We start from the raw sequence: 26,504 nt of genomic DNA, 5'->3' as shown, positions 1-26,504 counted from the left end.
AATGAATGGTTAGGCTCAAATGCTGGCCATTGCTAAGGAAAAGGGACTGACAAAAGCTTTCCTCCTAGCTTATCTAACAAATTATGCCATGGGCCTACAACATTTGAGTCCTGGCCGTTGCAAGCAGAGAAGAACGAGATGGTATCTCTCTGCTTCCTCCCTCCTAGAAAGCATGGGAATCTGGACAATTCCTGCACGAGATCCACCACGTGCTGGTGGTTTGGGCAACTGCTCCCATCATTTTTCCTCTCAAGAAATCAATAGATCGATGCGAAGTAACAGATTGATGCGATACCTTCCAGTAGGGTGTGTTAAGTACAATTTATAAGACATTCACTCCATTAAGCTGTTACCTGCACGGGGCTAGGAGCAGGGTGGCTTCCAGCATGTTGGCTTTGCTGCTGGCCAGTTGGTGTGGCAGAAGGCTGAGGATGCGGAGGATGCGGATGCAGGGTAGCATTAGGGTGGGCATACTGCTGAGCAAGTGAGCCAGTGGAAACTAGGATGAAAAAGAAGAATATTTAACAACAGACACAAAATATACACCTCATCAAGTCACCATCTGCACTTGAAGATTTCACTATACCTCTAGCACGCTGCAAGAATATTCCCTCCCCCTTCTAAAAAAAATGTATCTTGCAAATAGCTGAGTATCTTACCTTGTGTTCATGTAGTTTGATTTTGCAGGGAAGTCTATAAATAACCATAATTAGACAGTTCATCTTCCCTAGTTTGACAATGCAACAGATACTACATATAAGAAAAGTGGTATTTCATCTTTTTTTTTTTTTTAAATAGGCCAGTTTGAAATATCAATTTTATAATTTCCATACAATTTAGTTTTTTCCTGAAATATACTTTAAAAAGCTGTTACAAGCCATTTTTATTTCCACCATCCAAAAAATTATTTGGCCTTATACCTGGCTAACCTCACCATGCTACTCTTCTGGAAATTGCTCACAGTACAGTCCATGTAAAGTACACGCATTGCATGTATACTAAAGAGCTACAGGGACACACACAGAACATACATAACAGCTGAGACACCGAGACTCCTGGAGTGTCTAATTTTTGCGGAAGCCAGTACCTTGCACTAAAATATCTTTCCTTTCCCCTCGAGGCCAATTACAGTACTTTTCTGGATCACCACCATTCTGTGAGCTTCTCAACACTGCCATGAAATTCTTAATTTCTTGAAACGGTAGCAAATAAGGTATGAAATTCCATAAAAGGGAAAAAATATAAAACTCACACAAGTGAAAAACCATCTGTTGCTATAGCCATACCAGTCTCCAACAACAAACCAGTATCAACAAGCCCCTGTCTGAGGAGTCCTGCCCAGTTTTGCTTCAAAACAGGCCACACTGAATTACACCACCCCCTTTTTTTTTTTTTTTAATCTGAAGGAATCTAAAAAGGTATGAAAAGCCGTAACAGCAAGACTTCCTTTAAACACAAAGCATGCAACTAGAACGCAAGACCCTGAAAACAAATGAAGATGCGCTGCCTATCCCCTCTGTCACTTTTAGATCTCGTGCAACAACCAGCACACAGCCTGCTCTTACACTTCTGCACGGACAACGTGCACTGCTCTTCCCAGCACCGCAGCTCAGAACAGCGAGGCTAGCTTTGCTGACCATACTGTTGAGACAAATAATCAAAGCAAACTATCAACCTGCTCCTGAGCCTGCTCCCTGCACGTGCTCCTTAGTTGATCACGTACGTTTTTGTCTTTCTGACCACAGTTAATCGCTGCTCACTACGGGGTTACAGCTTCTTTCATGGGGATTGTAGTACATGAGAATTTGAGGGCCGATGAAGCGCCTTTCTGCAGAGTACTTTTAGAAGTGCTTTTGTTTGTTGTGTTGTTTGCAAGGTAGAGTGTTTTGGTAGCATTTTCTTCCTTTAGTAAACAAGGCAGGGCACGGGGAGTAACTTCAAGTGCAACTGGTGTTGCAGCCACCTTGCCTGCATGTTCCTGACTAGGGAGATGTAGTGCCTCGCGTTTGCAAGCAGCTCTTTGCTGCAGCTTCTGAAGAGCTTCGCTATGTTGGGTTCTACATTCATGAATGCACAGGACTGCCTGAACACATATAAAGGATGAAAGACAAAACGGGTGGAGAAAATGCACAAAGACGTAGCTGCATCTGAAAGCACAATACCGTGGATCAAAAGCAAGTCTCAGCAACCACGCTGTGCCTTGGCACACCACCATCCCGTGCAAATACTTGCTTTCCTCCAGTCTGGCTTGCTATAAAGCTTACAAATACTACTGCTAAAATATTCAAACTCACTCGAAAGTATGCATACAGTATCTTTTTGCCTAATTGCGATTTTTCTCCTTGTACACGTCATTATGAAGGTTTCTCCTTTTTGAAATAACTGCTTACCACATTTAACTTAATCCCACCCAGCTGTCTTGAAACTCTACTAAACCTTCACTGAGCCAATAGTCTAACAGCTTCAGGCCATTAATGATGAATTTCATATACATTTGTAACCCTAAATTCTTGCACAGTAGTGTACTTATGCATGACTATACTCATACATTATCAGCATTTCTGATTCAGGGACGTTTTTGGAAACACCTCCATATTTTCAATGGGCACTAGCTGAACTATTCATCTTCTGCCACAAAGATCACTTTGTTACACTTCCAAATGCAAGGAAAGTCATTGTTTTTTCGTATCACTACTAAAATTTATTTTGCAGCAGCATCTGCACCACGTTTGTATTTTATACAGCTTCCAAACATTGCTCCTTCTTACAAAGGCTACCTGAAAATTATCAAGAGACACCGATGGTTTTCACATTATGAAGTCTACTGTTTCCTACAGTAAGAAAATTTCTTAACCTCATTAATATTCAACACTCTGAAGAAGGCCAGAAGTTATTATCTCTGTCAAAGTAATAGAAATAAATGCAGAGAGGGATTCACTTGTTTGCCAAAGGGCATGCTACCAGAAATCTGCCTTCCTCAGCTCTCGTTCCGCTGCCTCAGCCACAGAGTTGGCATGCCTGACTATAAACTGCCTTCAACCCCATTCAAGAGGTTTTCAAGTGTACGTGAAAATTAATTTCAAGTCATAAGATATTCGAGGCTTCCCACATCCTGCCACACTACTTGTTAAGAGCCCCAGAATAATGTGGTACTCCCTGAAACCATTACTGCGATTCATCCTTCACTTCTTTATAGCCCAGAGAACAATAAACCAAGTTACTCTGAAGCAGATACATTATACAATGAAACCTCACAAGGAAGAATTTCACGGTCAGGAAACGAGTCAAACCGAGGAACAGTACCCCAAAGAACAGGGGAGGGGGTGAAGTGCCATAGCAGCAGCTTCCATAACCTTCTAATTTCTTCTATCCATAAGCTTTGCACACTGAATTTCAGAATTCATTCCTCTAGCTTCTCCTCCTCTCCCCCATTTTGTCTTTAGAAATTACTCCCCAATTAATATCCTCTCCAAATTCAGTTAAATCAAGTTCAGATGATGCTGCAAATTAAGTTTTAATAGTAATAATAAAAGTAGGTATTTTGACTCCTATCTACATCCTGGACAGATCCTGTATACAAATCAAGAGCGATTCAGGAAGAGCGGCAGCAGGTCTGAAATAGGTGCCCAGATCTATCTGAGCTCAAAACCAGCATTCAAACTTCGACTTTAGAAAAATAGAAGGATTTCCATGTTTAGCTGCTGCAATTAATAGTTCACAACAAATCAGTGAAATCTATGAGCTACTTAGTAAGCCTGTGAAAGAAGCCTTGCAAAACAGTCATGAGAAATTCACCTTCAAAGCCGTAACTAAAACATTTTTACTGCAACATTTTCCCTGTTCATGAAAACAGCTTGCTATGTGTATCAAATACCAAATGACATGAAAGGAGGGGGGAAAAAAATAATGAATAAAATCACAAATTATCCAACACTTCCCCCAGTGTCAGCACTTTGGAGATTTTCCAAACGGCCATCTTTCAACCAAGAAAGCACCGAGAAAGCTCTAGGAGAGGACAACTCAGTTCTGCGTAGCTCCTTGCTGTAAGGAACCCCAGCTCATTCCAGCAGAAACACACTGCTTCGCACCCATTAAGCTGGAAGTTCCTCTCCCCAAGAAATACTCCCTGAGCCACCCTGTTTCACTTCGTCTTTTTGACCAAGTTGTTTCCTGACATGAGATATTTAACTGAACTAACCTTGGGAGGGGACACAGTGAAGGTAAGTCATTCAGTAATGAAGTGAGCAAAAATATCAGATGCATTGAATTAATGAATTCAGCTCTACAAACATGCAGCCTATGTTTCCGAGAGGCAAACAAAAAAAGAAGTCAGCTATCAAACCCAGCAAAAGAACTGAAATTAAGAGGTCAGAACAGCAGAAATCAAGCAGAACTCCCAGCTGCAAGGGTATATACAGAAACCATATCGTGTAATTTCTTATTTCCCTGGTAGGAATCTCAATGCTGCCAATGGTGGTCATCGTTGGTCATCATCCAAAGATGCACTGAAGAGCCTATTTTCAAGAACTGACCAGTGAACAAAATTCAAAACTATTGCCAGACCCAGTAAGATGGTGAGGATAACTACATTTAAAAGACCTGAATGGTAGGAAGCAAAGAAATAGCAATGTTTCTTTCATAATATAAACATTTACAGAAGGCATTTTACACAGGTATAGTGGACTTCACTCCAAAGATTATCCACTGAAGGAACGAGCTTCTTACAGTTATTTCAGTGCACCAAACCAAGATGCATGAAAACAGTACAGGTCAGCATCCTACAGCACTAGTTCACATAAAACCAGTTCTGCACAAGAAACACACAGGAAATCTTTTCCAGACGAGATTTTTGGAGAACAAATGGTATTTCTCACACCCCTCTTCCATCAGTTAGCTCAAAAAAAAAAAAAAAAAAACAAACCCCAAACCCACAACCAGAAGAGTGCCTGGCATAGGCTGCAGAGACTTGCAGATGGACCCAAGTCTCACTGCAGGACAGGAGCAAGCCTGAGACCGCAGTGCTCCTTCCCCACGCCTTGGCTGACAACTACAGCTCACCCCGCAGCCCCGCTGAGCCTGACTGCCCCGGCGGGCTCCCCAGAGGGCTCCCCCGAACACCAGAGGCAGTATTGCCGATGCTGGGGAGGAAGCGCCCGGTGCCACACACCTGCAAGGGGCCCTATCCAGTCACTCGTTGAAATAGCGACCAAGTACGGGGCTCGCTGCACGCCTCCAGTGACACCGCAGTAGCTGTGGGAAGCTTCCTTCGCCCTCGCTGCAGCTCAGGTTAATTCCTCCCAGGGGCTCAGCGCTTGAGCCACAGCTTTTTAAAGTGATGAGGCACAAGACGCTTCTCCTTTTAGGAAGTTCATTAACTCACAAAGTCTTAAAGTCCCATTTGGAACTCCCGAGGGAGTTCACCTCGGTTTTAAGCAAAAGTTGTCCGCACATAGCACTCATTTCTGGTTGCAGATGAAGAGACTGGGTAGTAATGATAAAGATTACTCAGCACATAAAATGCCATTTAAAAAGAAAATTGACAAAAATCCGTTTCCTGTGGTACATTAAATCCGTTCAGCTTCACCTCCCCCCTCTACTGAAAGGAACTTTCCTGCATTTTCTACATGCTGGTTTGGTGCAAGGAAACTTGTTCCCTCAACACGTCCCATTCCTTTAACATCTGTTCTTTAGATAGTGCTTTTCTGTACAATCAAAATTAGTACAAAAAACCCAACTCACTGGCAAAGTAGAAAGAAGGGCCTGTCTCCTTGCTGTATGGTATTTTGGGACATGCTGAATTTGGGAAATAGAAAGGTAAATTAGCCTCTTGCCGTGTGCATGCTTCCCGTCTTCTGGAAAGGTCAGCGTCTTTTTTTCTTTCCCTTTTTTTTTTTTTTAAATATATCGTAGAATCATGCAGATATTTTTATTTACTTATTTGATATTAGGGTTGGATATTTAGTTTTTACAACTGAGCGGAGATGAAACAATACAAGTCTCAGGTAAGCCTTCCTTCTAAACTCTGATAACTGAGGTCTTCAGTTCTTAATTTAGTATTAACATGAAAATAAACTTTATGTCAATTCGCAATCTATTACAACACACTGTAACAAGAAGGTTAAAGCGTAATTACATTAAACAACAAATCGCCCCCCTTGCTTTTTCAACTGTGTCACTGTCATTCTTAACAGTTCCAAGACACCTTTGGTGACTGGTTCACTCTTAGTCCCTGGAGAATCCTTTGAAGTTTATATTATATCCACCATTGTACTATCAGGGTAATAGAATTTACTCTACTGCTGAGACAGAAACCAGATAAAGTTAGAGACAATACCAGACCAGTAAAACATATGCAGAAGGGAAAAAAGGAAGGGAGAACGGGGACAGGAATGAGAGCACAAAAAACAGGAAATGCATCTGTATAAAACCAAGGCCTGGTTTTACACAAGTTTCTGTTTGCTTTTGTTTTTAAACACAAACGTAAAGTTTTTCAGAGGACTCCGGTTATCTAAAAACATAGGCAGTTCAGCAGCTACGTGGTAAAACTAGCCGGCATTAATTGTCACAGGGAAATATCCACCCTCAGCTTATATAACCAGGTTTTCTACCAACACCACGGGACAAGTTTGTGTCTGTGCGACATAGAAACGAGCAGTGAAACTGCAAACCGCGGCCAGCGAACTCGACCAGAGCCGCGATACTCGCGTCATGGATCACGCAGAGCCAACGCTTCCCAGAAAGATGTTACGTTCTGAGCCTACGTGCACTTCAGCAGGGTGAGAGCAACAACCTGGTGTTAAGGTACGTGCGTGTGGCAGCTAAAGGTGTGTGTACCGCTCCGCTCCAGCGGAACCTGCAAAGCTTTCCTTGGTAAGGCCATCTAAACGGCTCGCATCTCCAGAAGTTACAAGTCAAGGTGCAATAGGCATTGGTTGGTGGGAAGAGAGATGGTTGTCTGAACACCGTCCTTCCCCACTGTGTTCTGAGGGGGGGGAAAACCAGTGATTTAAATGCTCCTCTGCCGTGCGTTCAGGTGGGTCTGCTGGTGACCACGCTGCTTAGCTACTCTGCTTCTCTGGAGCTCTCGTCAGCAGTTTGGGAAGCAGAAGCAGGCACCGTAATGACTGGCAAAGAAATCCCAGAAGTGCAGAAATATCCCATTAAACAGCATTGGACAAAAATATTTTTCTTGCGACTGGAGAAGTGCAGATCAACAAGTGTAAGTCACTACACGTATTTGGAATTGAGGTATCTCCTCACGAGACAGAAGGGAAAACAAAACCCAAGCTCTTGGCAGTGAGGGCACTTGGCTTAACGGATCAACAAGCATTTCTCTTCACTGACAGGCAGTTACTGCTCGCCACAGACATTCACTTATCCCAAACCATTAAGGGAGATGGAGTTCCAGATCTCATGAGAAAACGCTTCACACCTTCAGAATACCTCATAAGCAGTGCCCCCCAACCCCCGCGTCTCAGTGCGGTTGTCCTTGTAGACATCTTCTTTCTACCACATGCACAGGGAAAAAATTGAGTGAATTTTGCAAGAATTATCTCAAAGGAAGCACCGGTACCTTGAAGGACAAAAGGACACTGTAACCCACTGAATCCTGATATGAACAGGGGGAGGGAAGTCAAAGAATAAAAATAAAAATAGATCAGATTGCTATTTTAAAGAGCCAAAGGGAAATCTGAGAACTTGCTTGAGCCAATGCTCCAGAAATCAAAAGCAGCAGCGGTTGTTATAGGAAGTTGTTATTCTGGATTTTCAAACTGCTTTAACAAGAGGACCAGATTAGATTCAGAATCAGTGTGTGTTGGTATATTTAGTTCAGAGATACCACGGATAAACTCAAGATTCCCAAAATACCGAACGTAAGTTGTGAACACTCCCTCGTATTACCATTCAGAACTACCTGTCGCTCGGTCAGATGGGAACAATTCGAGCACGTTGCTCCTCATTTACTACATAAGCCGCATTCATCTATCGCCTTCGGCAAGTCTACATTTTTTCCAAGCAGTCACATATTGATAAACGGAAGCTGAAGTTAATATCTTCTAGATGGACACATTTTAAGGAGAAAAATCAGCCTAGGCAAGGTCTTCAAGTATTCAGCACATGAAAGCCTTGCAAAAAACTGGGAATTGAGACAGCGATACACTACACCAGAAGCCATTTCACGTGTAGCCAACTGTAAACTTTGTAGGTTAAGAGTGCGTTTGAGCCAATTCATGGTCACTAGGCAATACACATATTCACACATGGCAAGAACATACTCTTAAAAAAAGTGTCTCGTATGGAGTTCGTGATCCTACTGGGTTGAATATTTTCTATAAACAAGAATTTCAAGCGCTTGATCATTTACTGGGAAGGTGGGAGAACGTTTAGAAGAGCCACCAAGTAGCTACTTGAAAGAACACAGAAGGACATGCAATTTCTGTAAATTGGGTGCTCTTGGAAAAGTAACATTTAAATTACATGGAAGGAAATACTAAAGAATTCTCAAATTTTGACCCAGCTTAGCTGTGTGTACCAGTAGGTAGTCACCTACCTACAACAGATAAGCTACAAAACCAACACAAAGTGAAAACTGTTGACTTAGAATATCAGTGGGGAAAAAAAAATATGCAGACATCCGATCAAAGCTAAACAAGGGAATGGGCTTACACTTCAATGCTGCAGAACCCAGTGCTTACAGAAGATAAGGATGGTGCACAATGGGAAATCGCTAGGAAGTAACATGCAAACATTTTGAATGAAGTCTCACATATTCTCTCACGTCTAGTTTTATTTTAATCATGATTTGAGAGAAGGGTTTTCACCAATAAAGGTCTGAAAGCCTTTGATCATTCACTTAATCAGAATTCTATTTAATCTAATGAAAAAGCAAACAGAAGATCTGTTTACATGGACACCTCAAGCACAAGAGTTGAAAAGATCAAAGTAATACAATTAGCAAGGACCTGTGAGAGAAGGACTTAATCTCTAAGAGTAACTTCCATTTCAGCTTCATCACAAATGAGCTGAAGCGTTCTTTCTCCAAGTGTTAAAACAGGCCTCTGTTATTTTTGTTTCTTAACTATGAAACCACACTACTGCAGAGACCTGACAGGATGTTTTCAGATGGGTAAGACACCGACTTGTTTAAATCAAAATTAATTTCACGCTAAACTTTAAATTTTGTTTTTAGCCTCATTCAGTTTTCGTGACACACCATGGACTTCCATTAAGTAGCAGCGTAAAACTAAGCACCGGAAAACATACAAAGATGTCTAAAGGTACAGAAAATCTTTTATTAGAATCTAAGTCAATAATATACGTGACCCAATAAAAGTCTTCCTCAGATGCTGTAACAAGTATTGAAATGCCATGTTTTCAAGAGACCATCTGTCTTTTTGACATTTTATGACAATTTCCAAGCCTTCTAGCAACCTTGATTCTACCTATTTCAATAGCATGTTTTGCAGCGAGGTTTTTCCTCCGAATTGGGCATTACTTTATCACACATTTATAATGCTTTAGAAGTTCTTCACATTATAGTTTGTAACAAGGTAACCCACATTTTCAGCATTTCACTGTAAGTGAAATATGCTCGTCTGATAATGCTGGAGACTAATTTTCAAAGTCAAAGCAATACACGAGTTATTTCATAGACTTAATTCTTGACTTACCAAAAAAGAAAGGTAAGCAACACAAGTTTTATTTTGCTCAGACAGAAGTGTTCATACTGTTAATAATGCTAGTAGTATCATAAAGACAGCATTTCACTAGTTGTCAGAACTAAAGTCAAGTTTTGAAACTGAGGTCATAGCCTTGCGATAAAACCAGTCCTACTTATAAACAAGAAACAATCAAGGGATGTTGTGTCAAGGGCATCAAGAGAACTTGAACGAACTTCTTTCAGCAGATATTCGTTAGCAGCTCCCAGCTTGAAATTTCATCTTGGTCACTGGCATCCTACTGAAATCAGCATACTTGAGTTTTCATTTTAACCAGGTGGCTCAGTTTTCAACGCTTTGCTCATCATCTTATGGTATATAAACCACATCTACTGGTGTAATCTGAATGATACCCATATTTGAAGCTCGAGATTAAATATATCCCTGCACAACATAAGAACTTAAAAAGTTACATATAACACAAAACGTTTCCTACCATACATAGCATGCGTCTGTTCATGCGCACCATACTGTGTTGCAGAAGAAGATACTAAACCAGGCTGTGCATGTGTTGGTGGTGCCATCATTCTAGCGTTGCCCTGTATTACAGGGCTATAAACATGAGGATGCTGCATTCAACAAAAATAAGAAAAACAGACAGTTAATTGGAGGATCATTACAAGAAACTAGTCTGATCTAAACAATAATTGCGTATTTAGAAACAGCAATAGCTTGGCCTTACTAAAACGCAGAGCAAACTAAAGATCTCATAGTACAACAATTATCCCTGTTGTTTCTAAAAACGAAAGGACATTTTCTGCAGTGGGCTAGAAACTGACAAAAACCACCAGCATATCTAATTTCTGCCATTCTAATATCATCATTATATATTTACGCAATTACATATGTGTATTTATAAAAGCCCTCTAAGTATAAATAGTTTGTTTTTAGAGAGCATAACTAGGAGATGCCCTGCCCATGACCTAAAAGGAATTGCCCCAAAAGCTAAAAAGGTAGTACCAATAACAGGTATCAATAACAAGTGACAACTTCTAAACTGACTGTAGAATTTGTTACAGGCTTTGAAGCACATTACAACAGCAAGTACATGACTGGAGACAATATGGTATTTAGGACTGAGCCACTTAATTATTAGACTTATCGCATCCACTAAACAGACTCTTACCTGAGACTGGTAGTGTGGCACATGCTGCACAAGAGGCTGGTTAGGAAACTGTTGGGGACTATACGCAACATATTGTGTTGAATAAGCAGGTGGCGTAGCTACAATTGGAGGGCCTGCAGCTGAGGCAGGATGCATCATGGTGCTCTGATGATGTTGGTCTTGCCGTTGCTGTGGCATATTTGGTACTACAAAGCAAAGAGCACCTCACATTAGAAACACGGGATGAAGAATGTTAGTCTTCCTGAAAGGTTTTACATTACAGCATCAATGTGACCAAGTAGAACATCCTCGCCCCTCAACTTTAAACCACTTAGAGCTCTAGCATTAGAGCTCTATCAAAAAGAAGTTCATAAAAAAAAAAAAAACACACGTTTGATTTTCATCACTGCCTTTTTGCCACGTATATGGCCACAAACTCAGGCCTGCTTTTTTTGTGAAAGAAGGAAGGTGCAGGGAGAAAAAGACTGACAAGAATCAAGAACAGAAGAGAGAGGTTATACCAGGATACCTACATTACTCGGATTTGATCCTGTCCCCTTCAAAAGGCTTAATTTATCCACTATCAGAACTACTCAGCAACTGCTCCGTCAACTGGAAAGCTGAGTCTGTTAAAATTACTTGTGCTCATGGCTGAGGAGAATAGAATAAAGGTCTCCATGCAGCTGCAGTATGAGGTATTTGCATCTTTTAAGCTCTATGCTATCCCTCAGGATAGCCAAAAACATTTAGGTTACAGTCAACACTGAAGGGGACAAATCAACTTATAGGGAGAAAAGGAATAGGAATAATTAGAGGGAGGAGAGATTAAGAGAGCAGAGCACTGCAGTGTGGGACTACCTGAGCTATCCTGGTAAGAAGACCGACTGAACCACAGCGGCGAGGCACTCTCAGAACAGACTAATTTAGCCTACTAAGCAACAGGGCGTGATAGTTCAAGGTGAGCTCCAGCTTGCTGCAGTGAGACTGCAACTAATAACTACGCTAACTCAAGCACCTGTAAAGTCCACTGCAGCGTGCAATGTTGACAGACCCCTTAGAGAGAGGAAAAGAGGGAAACGTTGAAGATGTCAGGAAATTCACTCAATAATGATCATGTTTACGCTGCAAATCAATAGAAAAAAGTAAATACGGGGCGCAACTTGAACAGGGTAAAGGCACTGAACTTTAACACAAGCAGCTCCTTCAGGCCTATGCTGCACACAAAATGGACATATGGAGGAAATAATGACACTCAGGAAAGGAATTCAGAACAGGAGAACAGCCTCACAGAGCAAGCGAGTAGACAGCAATAGACTTTTGATTAAAATAATCAGCATTATCAACCACAAGATTTCATGAGTCAGGCCACAGTAAAGTTAGTGCGTTTCAAAATAGAAATACATTACAAGTTTTTGTCTTCCCTACTTTCATAAAGGCTACTTGTTTATTTCTAAACAGCAGAACTGCTCTTTTAAACAATTTCCTCTTCCAGTGACTGGAGCTGCAGCACTGGAATCTATCATCATGAGACGCTGTGTAATATTGCAAGAAAGCATGCACTGCGTAGAATTAGACCATTATTTGAAACATGACTATGAAAAAAGACCATCATTTTTCTGCTCCTACACTGCACTGCAGAGATGAGAGTGCATCCCACCACACGTTCGCATCAACACGGCCACAGGTGTCACTTGTTAAAAATGCGGTATTGTTAGTCCAGCTGTTCGGCTACTCTTGCAGAAGGAATACAAAAGAACAAACTGGAACCAGCAATAAGCTCTTTGCAGAAGAGTAACAGCACACTCTTTCTGAAGAAAGAGATTTTTCTTGTTGACAAAAATACCCCGTGAAGGCACCATTCAGGGCTCTGCTGCACACCAGTACAAAGCAGTTCCCTTTTTAACATTTCTGTAACACTTACAAAGTATAGGAGAAATCAGCTTACCCAAGTGTTCCAAGTAACAGACCTTTTCCAGTTTGTCAAATCAAATTCCAAAACAAGCAACGCCACGCTACTCAAACTTATGATTTGAGCTGCGTTAGCTTATCTGGAAATGCCTAAGTATTTCCACTTAGTTGCCTTTATTAAAAATAGTATTTAAAATATCAATCAACATGGATTAGAAAACAATCATTTGTTATTTTATTCATGCTGCATGCAGACTAAGAACCAAACAGGCAGTATTATTCTCACCTTTACCTGCTCTATATGTCTTGGCTTGGTTCACTGGCATGGGCGTCATGGGAATAGGATACAAAGGCTGAAACAGAAGCAGGAGTTTAAGCTATGATATTCCTTTAAAAAGTGTGTGTATGCATGTGGCTGTTTGTTGGGGTGGGGGCCCTGCTCAGCTGTGATATGTTTTACTCTGAGCCAATAAAAAAAAAATCATTAGCCTCTAATGATATTAGAAGCTATTTTTTCTCTAAACTTTATGGTCATAATTAGGTGACAAACATTACAGAACTTTCTGCTATGCAAGTCTCCCCTGTGAAATGAGTCGCAACAGGAGTTACCATATCCTAGCTTTCAAACTCTTTCCAGAGGCAACTCATACAAATGTAATGCTAGATGTTAAAATATTTACAAGTTCAGTTCTTCACCAATGTCACATACGCTACTAGAAAAGAATCACTGTTACTAAAACCAAGCCAGTAACATTCTAGTGCATCTATTTTAACATTAGGAAAGATGCACAATGGCAGTCTGTAGATATTTGTTCGCTCTTTCAGCGTTTTATCATAAGATTCAAGTCTCACAGAAGTTTCTTTAGGAGGAATTCTTGTGACCTTTTGCAAGCTGATCACTAAATTACTTATTAAAGCATTTTGGACATACTGGGTATTTTCTTAACACATTATGAGAGCAAAGTTAGCACAAGTTTTATCCTTCCCCCAAACCCCAAACCTTCCACCACACAGTTAGGATTGTTAGCCACAAATTTTTAATCACCAGCAACCATTTGGTCCATAAGGAAAGGAAGAAACACTCCAGACTTCAAATATGGTTTAGTGAACTTTGCCTAACCTATGGTATTTTCTTCTACCACTGTGATTAAGTCTGAATGTACAAACAACCAAGACCATATGGTTTGCAACAACCAGTCGAGTAATGCTAGTATTGCTACTTCAAGCAAAGTATTAAATCAGACAGCTTTATAGCAGAGTTAGATTTGAAATCCTAGTAATCTCTGCAACAACCGGAAATTAGTGGGACGCAGCTGGAAGCTAAGGACAAAAAAATGGTTGCTTAAAACTTAAGAAAGTAAGGCTATGCTTGGAGCACTGGGGAGGAATTCTGCACAGATTCACAACAAATATGAGTAACAGCTGTTGGAATTTACAAGTGTTTGAGACTATTATGCTATGTAGATTGAAAGACCACTGGGAAAAGTCGTTATTTACATAGCTAAAACTGAACAACAATGTAATTGTGCCCATATTTATGACAGTGATACAGACAGTACTGTGCCACTGTCTTAACTGAGATCTCCTATGTCTCCCCAGTCAGCTGACAATCATCTGAAAAGCGTAAACGAACTGACATTACATGCTGCACTTTACCTGCACGCCTGGACTCACTGGAACTGGGTACATCATATTTGGTGCAAAACAAACAGGCTGAGTGTACACTGGAGTTGGCTGCTGATGACCCACCATGGAAGGGCTAGGTTGAGCTTGCGGACGAGGGGAGGTTGGTGTAGTAGAAGGCTTCGGCTACAAATAGAGTTCAGCAATGCATATGCAAGATTAGCTTGACCATACTCCAAGTAAAAGCCTTTGAGTGGATCTTTATAAGCAGTATGAAATAACTTACTTGAGCAAAAGATCGAGGGTTGAACTCTTTTGCATTAGGATTAAGTGTTGATTTTCTAACTTGCCTAAACATGAAGAACAACAAAAAAAAGATGTTCAGCATTACTCTTTTACGAGCATATCTGCAGAATGCCTAAACAATTAAAAAATTAAGATATGAAATGCCTCATTTCCATCTGCAAGGCAGATTTTTGAGAACTCAAATATACATATATACAAAAAGTCCTGTTTACTGACAGCATTCTTACTATACTCATCAATAAAGTTTTCCTGCCGTTGGTGTTTCAGCTTACATGAGACAGGAGAACATTTAAATAAGCATTTAGACACCAACTAGGCATTGAGAGGACCAGAGTGCTACATGCACTTCTACCACTGACTCACGAGATGACTTTCTGCACAGGCACATCATTTGTTTTTTTCTCTGTATAACTACGAGAAAACTTACATTGACCATACCAACACTAAGATATTACATGTTCATAATAGCTTTTTTCTACACACAATTAAATGCTAATAACAGATTTACTTATTCTAAAAGGCAGAGTTACTCACTCAGAAGTATCCTTCTTCTCTTCTTTATCCTCTTTATCTTGTTTACTTCCAGGCCCAGATGTCTGTACACCTTGTGAAGTTACCTCAGGCCCTCGCTTTTGCTCAGAATTATTACTTATTGATGGAGAAATACTTGGACTATTAGGTTTGCTACTGCCACCGTTAGAGTTAGTATTACTGCCAGTTTCTATGCTAGATTCTTTAGGGGTCGATTCTGTCTTTTCCTTAACTACATCTCTTGGTTTTTCACCTTCTCGTGTTTTATTTAGCAGCTGATCCACTGCATCTGAAGAGGAACTCGACTGTAACTGAAAAAAAAAAAACCCAAGTTGTATATTCATTAGATTGGTATGCAAAACTAGGAGACAATCTAATGCTATCTCAGAGTAAGATACAGTCCCACAGGCCTTAATCACCTGGAAATGACCTTTTCAAACATACATTTCCATTTCTAGTAGGAAAAAAAGGATCTACAAGCACTGATAATGTTTTAAGCCTACACTGCGCAAGAAGCTGAATTATTCAGATTCAACTGACCTAAACGTTGATTAGGAAGTGACAGGAAAGCTTAAGACAACCCCTTGGACTCAGCCCCCCTCCATGTGATTTAACAGCAACTCTTGAAAAGCTGACCTGGTTTAGTAAACAATTATAACCTGGAAATGTGCAATGGATCAGCAGATACTTGTCTTCAATTTTCCTCAGCAAAACCCTCCATTAAACTTTGAAACACGCACTTCCATACGGAGCATAAATGCATTAATTATTTGTACCTATCAACCACACAGGTTTTGAACATCTTCAGTGTACAGTATTTAAGTCAAAATACACACCTGTGCATTAGGCAATTGTACAAACAAGACTTAGCATTGAATTTTAGCATCAATTCTCATGGACATTTTCGTAAATCGAACACAAGTTTTAAGGACCCGTTTTCCATTAACACATGCAATGTATTCATCAAAGTAATCTGCACATGAGAACTACAATACATTAAGTTAACATACATAGAAACTTACCCTAAAGTCATTCTTAAATTTCTTTAAATCGTCAATCTGTTTTCTATGTTCTGAAACAATTGGAGAGACACCTGCCGAATATAAGACCACAATTGTCCAAGCATTTCTAATTCAGGTTTTTATATACAACCCCCACATCTCTAAATTTGCAAAAACATGGCATTTGCATATCTAGAAGTGAAATACAGCTATACCACTTCATCTGTGAGTTGGTATAATCCCACGAACTACATGTATGAGCACACAAAAATACTCTGAAAACATGGCATTGCATAACTGCCATATCTATAGTTCTAACGCATCACACCAAGACAGAAGCCCTGAGGTACAGGGACTGCAGAACTCAGATGCATACAAAGAGGCACACAATAAAACCCTCAAAACATAACATGCCAGTGTTCCAGTAATATCAATTAAAGGTGAAACACTAAGGTGTCCAGGGTGTATATTAAAAAAAACACTATGAGAGGAGGAAATAGATAAAATAAATAAATGCAGACATCATCCACATAAGCACCTCTGTACTTCAGGTCAATGAAATGAGTCCATGAGTCCAACACTTAAAATTGCAGCTCTCTGTCTCTTCAGAACTGCATGATCAAATGCTCCTTACAAATTATCAAAACAGATTGCCTCCAAGTCTTCCTTTAAATATTAACTAAACTAGTCAATATAGCAGGTTTAGCACTTGGAATCCTATGTTACTCAAGTACTTACAGAAACTTTTGATACGAACCTTTGCTTTCAGGTTTAGGAAAACTAGGAGAAGTCTCACTTGGTTTTATATTCTCCTTGTTTCCAGTTGCAGAATTTTGCCTCTGGTCCTGAAGCCTAGTATCTTTAGCTAGAAAAGAAATTGCCAAAGTTATTCTCTTATACACAACTCATGCTGATTAAAAAGAGATGACAAGATAGAACAGAAGAGAGACTTAACCATGTTTAGCTTACGTAAGAAAATCCCTGTTACACTTTTTCTGCTACCTAGTTAGGGCCTGGAGGCTTATCCTCCCCCCTTCCCCATCCTACTGTTATTAAGCCCAGTGAAAATGTCACAATCAAACATCCCTCACCACCACATCAAACACATCAAAATGTCCCAATCAAACATCCCTCACCACCACACAGATCCTTAACTAGGCTAACAGGAAAATGTAAAACAAAAGCAAATTATTTTCCATAGTCCAAGCTCTTCATACAGAATGCTACTGAGATTTGAGAGTTAGTTAAGACCTTTATGACTGTGCTCTTGAATTTCTTTTTTTCTCCTTTCATGAGGCTTAAAATATTCTTTGAAAGCAGTGGTCTATGGTTCTTTAAATGAGAGAACAGCCAAGTAACTGTCTGAAAAAAGTCCTCAGTTAGGTCAAACACCTATACATCCATACTCCCCAAAAGGCAGAAGAAATTAAGCATACAGACTTACTAAAAAGCCTCTCCAATCTTATTTTAAAGCCATCATGAGGAAAAAAGGAACTCACTACATAGTGAAATTAAATGTATCAGTCAGAACTCTTCCCACCACTCAGAAAGCAGCTTTGCTCTGGTATAGACATATTCATTTCCAGGGATTAGGCAAGGGTTGCATTTGCCAGCTAGTGAGGGTTACTCACCTTCGCTGGAAGGGGTAACTGCTCTGTTGGAAGCAGGGCTGGCAGGTGTAGGAGAGGCAGCTGGAACAGGCATGGCAACAGATTCAGTGGGAATAGTACCAGGTTGAGGAGAAGGCAGAGCTGGTCCTGTGGGAGTGCTGCTTTGCCTTGGAGACCTAGGCCTGTGTGTTTTAGGGGATAATCTTGGAACTAGAAACAAACAGGAAAAAACAGTTATGGGATAAGTTTCCTCATCCGCTCAGAAGTTTGCTTATTTTAAAAATGACTAGGAACATGCTTCAAAATACTCAGTGGAACATTATATAGTGACTGAAAGCCTGTTTACCTTTCAGGTACATCTCCTAGCTCTTTACAATACAGCATTTCAGATAAGTGGTGCTATTTTCCTGCAGATTGTCCCCTAACATACATCTCTGTCTTATAGTCCCACCATGAAACTGCAGTATGGTCCCTGGCCCCCCAGCATACAACAGCTCACATTAACACCGTTTCAGGTAGAACAGAAAAGGTGGTCATTATCTCCATATAAACAGATGTAAAACATTTTTTAAAAAGGCTGAAAAAACACATCCATTTTACAACGTCCTCCTTTGGAGGTTTGTCAGCTGGAAAAAAACAGCATATCCTATTGAAAGCAGATTATTTGATGTCTGCTTTTGCTCCTGTGTTAAAGCAGCAAGGGAAGTTGTATGTTCTTTACAAGTAAAGTTCTACCTCCTGCTTCCTGCTCACGCCACTGTGGCTAGTTAGTTGCTTTACATCATACATAAACTCCAAGTGAGCAAGAAGAAAGAGAGGTAAGTTGTTTAACAGCCCTGCTTGCATGCCAGTGATAAATAAAGTGCAGGGTAGGGAGGGAAGATGAGTCAGAGAGAATGCCAGAACAGAAGAGTTTAAATCTTTTCTGCAAGGCAACAAGATCTATGGGGCTGTCTACGCACTGGAACATAATTCATACCTGCTTTCTGAAAATGCATTCCCACCACTCTTCTCTAGAATTCTAACACCGCTAAAAAGTACCAGACTCCAAACTGTTGCTCATTTGTGCTTTGACTCAAGAAAGCAGCCAGCAGCTGACAACTGACTAGAACATGGTCCCAATCCCAAAAGCTCAAAACCAGGGCCGGTATCATAAGACTGAGCTTTAAATATAAAGTCAAACGTTACAAAAATAACTGATTCAGAAAAGAAGACACTGACTACATCTACTACTACAGCACTTATGACAAACACAAAACAACCACTTTAAAGCCTTCATCATTTTAAAAGAAAGTACATCCAACTTCACTTATTTCATCTTTTTCTTGTAATGCCAGCCTTCCTCTATACAAGCACCTCATTCATTTGTAAACCATAAAAATCCAGTTATATTGCCACTAATCAACTTCAGTGATGCAGTGGAAAATAACTTTGCCTCCTTCAGTGACTTTCCTGAAGATTCTTTCTTTCAACAACTAATTCCCCCTTCCTTTCATACACCAACTGACTTATCCTCTCTGCAATTCAGACAATACTGCACTTTAAGGACTGACTCACCAGCCATTTTACTAAGCTACCTGGCAACATCCTTCTCCCACTTCATCTAAGCAAGCTAAGTTAGCAGACCAGTGTATTCGGAGCCTGAATTGTCTAGGAACACAGTATTCTGCTTAGCATTAACACTCTAAAGTATCCCTGGCAAGCCATCTGCAATAAGCCAAGCTTTACCTACCCCCACTGACAACTGATGACCACGTCCCACCTGAAGGGCTGCCTCGTGCCACTGCAGTAGTAGATGCTTCCCCTGGTGCATTATGAGATACAAATTCTAAGCCACTTGAAATTGTACCCCTACCAGTAGAGACTCTGTGACCTCGAGGGTGCCGTTGTGCCTTAGGAGACATCCGTGGAGGCCCTGAGAAAAAGAAAACAACCCCACACAATAAGTACTTAACATCCGTCACAAAGCATACCCAAACATACTGTTTATAAAATTGGCTTTCATGTAGTAACTCTCAATAATGCAGTAATACAGTCAAGCAAATTACACTGACATTGACTAGAACCAGGGATCTGTGAGAATAAAAAGGCCATGCCAGTGGTCCAGCCAGACTACCAACATACTCTTCACCTTGCTATGTGAGCTCACGTTCATTGATATTTAGAAGCTTTATCAGAATTGAAACAGCGTGGATTTAAAAAAGTTGAATCCAAGTATCCAATATTGCCTACTGCAAGACAAGTCAAAAAAGTTAGTGGCCCAGCTCCCTCTAGATAAGCACACTTCTGGGCTATCAAACATTTCCAAGAAAAAAAGAATTGCATCACTTTTGTTAGGTGGTCGGTGATACCAAACATTTATTTACAGGGTAGTCACCACTGGCTGACCAATTCTCTCGGGGAATTTCAGCACAGCATTCTGCACAGAGGCTAAATTGCCTGCAGCAGGTCACAATTCATTAACAAGTCAGCAAAATCACAACTAAACAAGTTATTGTTATCCCAAGGTTCCAGTCATGCATGTTTAACATCAGAAGCTGAAGCTGTAAGTGAACAGTAATTCTGAACAGTTTATACAGCTGCCACAGGATAGTTATGCTCAAGTCCAGGCAGCAATACAGTTTCTACCTCCTAACAAACATTTTCTTTACAACAAAATCAGACTCAAATGCTGATATCTCAGAAGGAAAAACTGTGTATGAGCATAGAACAACCTAGCTGATTACAGTTCATTTTTAATGTAGGTCAGTAACAGACAGAAGTTCAGGTAGTGGCTTTCTGGTTTCATGTAAGGTTCAAAAATATCAAGTACCTCTTCCGGTTATATAAATCTTTAAATGTCAGCCTCTATTTTAACCATAAATCTAAAGCACACTTCAATCCAAATTGCATACAGGCAAGTGTTTTAAAGAATACACACTTTCCAGCAATCCTCTTCTTGTACTAGAAGTTAAATGTTGCAGCCAGCAGTTCACTGCATGCCTGACAAATCAATCCCAAGCGCTAAAAAATAACTGCACTGGCATGCGGATTCTTAGGATCTTACATTAAAAAAAAATCTCACATTGATAAATTTAATTGACAGTAGAACACCGTACAGGCAGGTCTACTATTAGCCATGGGCATGGGCCATCTCGAGCATTTATCAGGCAAGCTGCAGAGCAGCGTTCCTGACTCGATCAGCGGGATGACCGGGCTCTCTCCTGGCTCCAGTGGAGCCTGCTACAGCAGAGAGCGTGCACATTTCCAGTGAGCTTAGGATAATCAGTTTACATTTTTCCAGGATTGCTAGACTGTGCTGCGCAGGCTAGTCTTTGAGTGCACTTAAAATAAAAATACGTTCCTTACTGTACATTCAGAGTACGGATTAATTTAGTTGAGATATTTCTGCATACAACTGTCCAAGACTCATGAGTCAAACTTTCTCTGCATATTACTGACTACCAGGGAGCTAAGTTATTGCTCTGCCTCAATGCAAACGTAAAGTTTTCTACAGATTCACCTTCGAAGCAGCTTCTCCTATCCCATTCCACAGTGCACTTCTTTAAATGTAGCTTTTTTTTGCCTTTTTGTTTAAATAGACAAGTTAATTGGAGAATTTTAGTTAGATTTGAGACTGCTTTTTGTGAAACATCTGTATTAACATTTTTTGAGATTGTACATAAATTTGTATTCCTAAAACTGCCCTCCAAAATTAATAGGTCCTGCCATGTTGCTGTTGGTTAAGTTAAGACACTGAGCAGCGTTTACAAAGCTGAGTTTATTTCATACCAATTTGGGAAATTTCACAGCTTTATTTTGTTTTTGTAAAGTTCTTCAAATAAAAAGGTTAATAGAAATAGTCTGATAAACTAAAGTTAAACACAAATTATAGGTTAAGTAATGAAGAGGAAAAACAATTTTGTAATTAAACTCACAAAGGAGTTAAACAAAGACAAACAAAAACATGAACAAATTGTGGTATTGTACCTTCTGAAGACATGCGTTTAGGCATAGTAGAGACAGGAGCTGGAGAACCATGAGCAGAGGGGTGAGACGGGGGCCTGGAGGGCCGCGAGGGGGGCCTGGAGGGCGGCCGTGTAGGGGTGGCTGCCCGAGGTGGAAGAGAGTTGGGACCTGACTGGTAGCGAGAAGGTGGGCGAGAGGAAGGAGATGGGCAAGGCGATGGCCAGGGAACACCTGACAGAACAAATGATATGAAGGAAAGTATAAAAACTAAAGAAAAATTATGGGGAAAAAGGTCAACAGAAAAAAAAAAGTAAAATATGACAAAATGATTTTTCATGTTTAACCCTTTGGGGATAGATTAGTTTATTTCTGCAACCAATAAAAAGTCTCTTTCAAGTTATTTCCTCCGCTTCAAGTCAAATTTAATATCTGAATGTCATAAACTCCCCAAAGGGTTAATTAGGATCTACAAATACTACTAAGGAATAGACAGTAAAGTTTGAACTGTTAGCCTGTCATATATATGTTCTACAGTACGCATCAGTCTTGACAAGGTCCTTAAACAGCTACCAGAGGTTCTCATACAGTGGTTCACATATAGTATTGAACGCACAAACCACTACTTCCAAACCAAATGATGAGCAGTATCAATTCTAGGAACTGTATCTTTACAAAAAACAGCGGTGTTCAGTGTCTGAATCTTGACGTTTATGCCTTTATTGGTTATCTGCAGTATTAATGTAGTATTCTAATCTAGGGTATAGGGTTCATTGTTTTCAAAATAAAGAAATTTAATTCACAAGCCATTTTTATGCTAAGTATATGATGTTGATTCGGCAAAGTAATAGGATGGCACAAACCACAAATACTACCAACGAATTTCAAAGTTTAGCATTGTTTGGGCAAGACTCAGTTGTTCATCCTTTACACAGCTGGCTGTATGTAAGAAGAAAGCTTCACTTACCTTTAAACATTTCTCAGACCTCCCCTCCAGATAGAGGCACTTGAGTATTTTTTATTTTTTAAATCACAGCAATCTCATATAATAGTATTTTTAACCTATACAAATAATGCCTCAAGGATGGGCTACTGCTAAAATCTTTCTCTCAAAAAATGGTATTTGGTTATGAACCACCACCTTCTGCTATACAGTGCCTAGTGATGTCTGTTTACATTACCCATGTGTACAGCAGAAAACACTCAAATAGCTATTTGAAGAGAAGACTCAATTACTTTTCCTGTAATAACTTCTCTTACTTTCCCATCAATGATTTCTCCACCCACGTTGCGGTGAAGTCAGCAAGTTGCTTTATTCTTTTTGATAGGACACTGAATTGATCCATGCTCCAGGAAGGAAGACTGACACTTCCTCCGGTACAGCTGCCACCTCCCTTTCACTAGATGTCAGTATTGCTATTCCTCGACAGAGCTCAGCAGTAGTAAAAAAAAAAAAAATACATAAAGCGATTTTTCATCTTTAAAACTGCAGACTGCACCATCATCTGAGACAAAGGTAGAAACCAAGTGACATTTCTGCTCCGCAAAGCTACGCACAGTGCAGTCAAATGAATGTTTCGTTGTCACTAAGTTAAACCCGAATGAAACTCACCACCTCTGTGTTAAATGATGCATGCTAGCCCAGCCTATGAAATAAACATCCTAAAACCACATCATATGCAGTTTCAACATAATTAAATAAATGACTGCATTTTATAAGGCACATTCATTTAGACTTCAGATACTTGCCTCCGTTAACCACTCTTTGATCTGCTCCAGAGTTAGGACTGAAATCTGAAGTATGGGATCCAGACCGTGAAATCGGTGGGCCTGATCCAGACTGGCCCATCCTTGGTGAGTTTTGTCTTCCACTTCCCCAAGACAAGACATCTCTGTTTCTCTGTCCTGGTGGGACGTACTTATTTTCCCTGAAACAGAGCAGATTTATATCAGCGTTGAGGAAGAACTAGAAGATAAAGAAAAGTACCTGTTCAAGGGCTCTGTTGATACTTTCTTTCTCAAATCAAGCTCGAGGAAAATTTAATTTATAATCAGATGTTGACCTAATGATCACCTCATGAATTTACCCTTTGACACTTACCACACGTTCCACTTCCTATGAGCCCACAGACAGTGAACGATTTAGTACTAATGCCCGAAATTCTCCGTGACATGCTGAAACCACTGCCTTTTCCTGTAATTTGGTATGAATTCACCACAGCGAAATATCAGAATGGAGAAGTCTGTTTCATTACAGATAATACAGGGCCAGGCAGAGGTGTACAAGTCAGCATGAGTGCCAAAAACAGCACGCAATTGTTTACACAAGATTCCTAACCTAATCAGCCCTGCTGAAAAAGCACATTTTCAATGAGTAAATTGCTACTTCACCAAAATATGTACATCATTTAAATAAAAATACTATTCATAGTGTATGCCAGTACCTAGTGTTCACACTATGCCCTTCTCGTTCATTAGCATTTCTCTGAACAGCAGTATATTTTTCTTCTTCTGTTCTTTCATCATTTTCCAAGGCAACCCGAGCTTTGTATTGGGCACTTGATTCAATTTCCTCTGCTAATTGAGTTGCTCTGGCTTCTCGTTTTAAAAACTCTTCTGAATTATCTCTTTCTAATGGCACCCTAAAAGACAATGGAAAGGAAAAGAACCTTAGAAATGCATTCAAAAGCACAAAGAACCTACAAAATTACGGTGTTAATTCTAACCAAGTGAAATTTAAATAAATAAATAAATAAAACACGAACTGCTTTTAAGCCAGGAGACTTGCTGTGTTTTTTAGTATAAGTGTGACAAAATTACTGGACTGGTCTGGCATTATGTGAAAATTCTGTGTCATTTACCTGTCTAGAGAGCTATGGTCAGGGTGGAGAGATTTTCTATACCACTTGTGGATTCCCCAGTCCCTAAAGCTATGCAAAGGCTCCAACTTTTAACACGGTTGAGTACATTAGCAATAAAAAGCCCTAGTCTATTGTTTAGATAGGAAGCGAATGCAAGAGACCAAATTTGAATTTCTTTAGCCATTTACACATTCACAATAGACGTAAGAGTCCCCAGTCCTACTGAAATTAAGAGTTACAAACTTAATCCTTTGATAATTACAGCCGCAGAATCTCGGCTCTTCCTGTTATGAATAACTGCAGAAGAGATGCAATACATCAGAGCATGGGACCAGAAACCCATGACTCATTTGCCATGTCCTAGAACCTCAAAACCATTCATCCCATGTGTTATGATATTAGGTAATACCATATTGCAAGAAGCATATGTAGCTCTCTTGGGAAAACCATCAAGTAAGAACTCAATACATGAGCAATGAAATACTAAAATAACTAAGTACAGAAGGACATCATAGCTGGCAGTTCCTTCTGTCCATCTGTGGTTTTCCTTGTTTGTTTTTTTTTTGTTTTACCTTTTTTTTTTTTTTTACCTGTTCTAATTTTTGTTCAACCATCAGGTTTTCAAAATTACTATGCGCTTTGACTCAAATTTTGAGTTCTAAAAGTTGTTTCATCCAACCTTACTTTAGAATAAGCTACACAGGGAACACGGTTGAGGCTTTGACAACGAAATACTTGGTATTAGATAATCACTACTGCGCATATTTTGAATAATACAAAAAAAGAACAAAGGAAGTAATTGGAAATACAGACCAAGTATGAAAATATATGCAAGATTACTCAAGTGTTGGAGGCGGAACTGGGAAAACGAGTGGGTTTGCCAGTTCCAAGCCGGCACTCAGCTACTGCACCACAAGTTTTCCCCCCCACACACACACACACACTTTTGGCCAGGTGGGACACCTACTGGCATTATCAATGGTAACTGTAAGAGTATGAAATAAAATCCTTGCCCTTCAGCATGAAGCTCTGGCTCACAAATAAGAGATGCATGAAGAGAGTGCATACAAACCTGGACAAGAAAGGAGAAACCCAACACGTGCTCATTCATTTAAAGTAACTGAAAAAATTAAGGGATGTATGTGGTGGCATTACCGGTAACTTAAACGTAAGACCAATTTTACATTTTCTAAAAGGGAAAATGCGATTAAAGATGAAACAAAGGGAATAGGCAAGATGACGTTGTTCAGAACCCTGCCAATGAGAGAAGCACATACAGCAGCTGATCAGCACGGAATTTATCTCTAGCGATTTAAAGCCACCTTCATGGTTTTGATCTGTTTCCATCAATAACCATAAAATGGATGGAAGACTAAAGTTCAAAAGTATAAAGAGCACTTTAGCATACTTCACCACTCTAACAACAGCTTCCCTAGGATTCAGATATAAGCCAATTAAGACTTTATCATCATATTATAGATCTATTTTAACAAAATAGTAAAAATCAAACTGTTGAACAGGAGACTTGTGGACAAGCGCTCCAATTCTACAGCACATAAAAATCACTGCAATTCCTGGACATTCAAAACCAGTTTATTATTTTGGGGGTAAAAAGAACGGGAAAACATTAAAAACATTTCATGATGGTTGTTCAACATCTGCAACTCGTTTGTTTTCCAGTTGCAGTTAACATGATAGCTGCAGACTACGGGCAGCGTGGATCCGTTCCCAAAGTAACTGCAGCAGACTTTACACTTCTTTTATATTCAGGTTATTATTTTGTAACTAAAACTGCAGTTTATATGTTTCCTAAACAAGTTACCACAGCTCGCAAGTCCCCTTAAAATATCAGCAACACTTCAAGATTCCAGTATCTACATAATTGATTGTCACAA

At 39.9% G+C, this 26,504-nt stretch overlaps 1 protein-coding gene across 14 annotated transcripts in view; it reads right to left on the bottom strand.

Moving 5' to 3' along the window:
- The window catches only part of ATXN2 (ataxin 2), a 51,131-nt gene that overhangs the window by 5,869 nt on the left and 18,758 nt on the right, over positions 1 to 26,504 (bottom strand). For 5 of the 14 annotated variants that reach the window (XM_066979344.1, XM_066979333.1, XM_066979334.1 and 2 more), the window contains 15 exons: positions 24,193 to 24,390; positions 23,498 to 23,676; positions 21,773 to 21,982; positions 19,536 to 19,718; positions 17,825 to 18,013; positions 16,951 to 17,058; positions 16,215 to 16,285; positions 15,196 to 15,503; positions 14,642 to 14,705; positions 14,389 to 14,541; positions 13,019 to 13,085; positions 10,846 to 11,030; positions 10,156 to 10,288; positions 5,740 to 5,793; positions 354 to 499 (listed from right to left, as the gene is read on the bottom strand). In XM_066979344.1, the coding sequence (XP_066835445.1) occupies positions 354 to 499; positions 5,740 to 5,793; positions 10,156 to 10,288; positions 10,846 to 11,030; positions 13,019 to 13,085; positions 14,389 to 14,541; positions 14,642 to 14,705; positions 15,196 to 15,503; positions 16,215 to 16,285; positions 16,951 to 17,058; positions 17,825 to 18,013; positions 19,536 to 19,718; positions 21,773 to 21,982; positions 23,498 to 23,676; positions 24,193 to 24,390 (2,248 nt within the window). The remainder of the gene's footprint in view (positions 1 to 353; positions 500 to 5,739; positions 5,794 to 10,155; positions 10,289 to 10,845; positions 11,031 to 13,018; positions 13,086 to 14,388; positions 14,542 to 14,641; positions 14,706 to 15,195; positions 15,504 to 16,214; positions 16,286 to 16,950; positions 17,059 to 17,824; positions 18,014 to 19,535; positions 19,719 to 21,772; positions 21,983 to 23,497; positions 23,677 to 24,192; positions 24,391 to 26,504) is intronic. The other 9 variants (XM_066979335.1, XM_066979338.1, XM_066979339.1 and 6 more) reach the window with 7 other exon arrangements.

This window comes from Anser cygnoides, chromosome 17 (assembly GCF_040182565.1).
Source record: "Anser cygnoides isolate HZ-2024a breed goose chromosome 17, Taihu_goose_T2T_genome, whole genome shotgun sequence".
NCBI classification, from domain to species: Eukaryota; Metazoa; Chordata; class Aves; order Anseriformes; family Anatidae; genus Anser; species Anser cygnoides.
The sequence above is the reverse complement of the archived record's forward strand: the minus strand, read 5'-3'. Positions and strand labels throughout refer to the sequence as shown.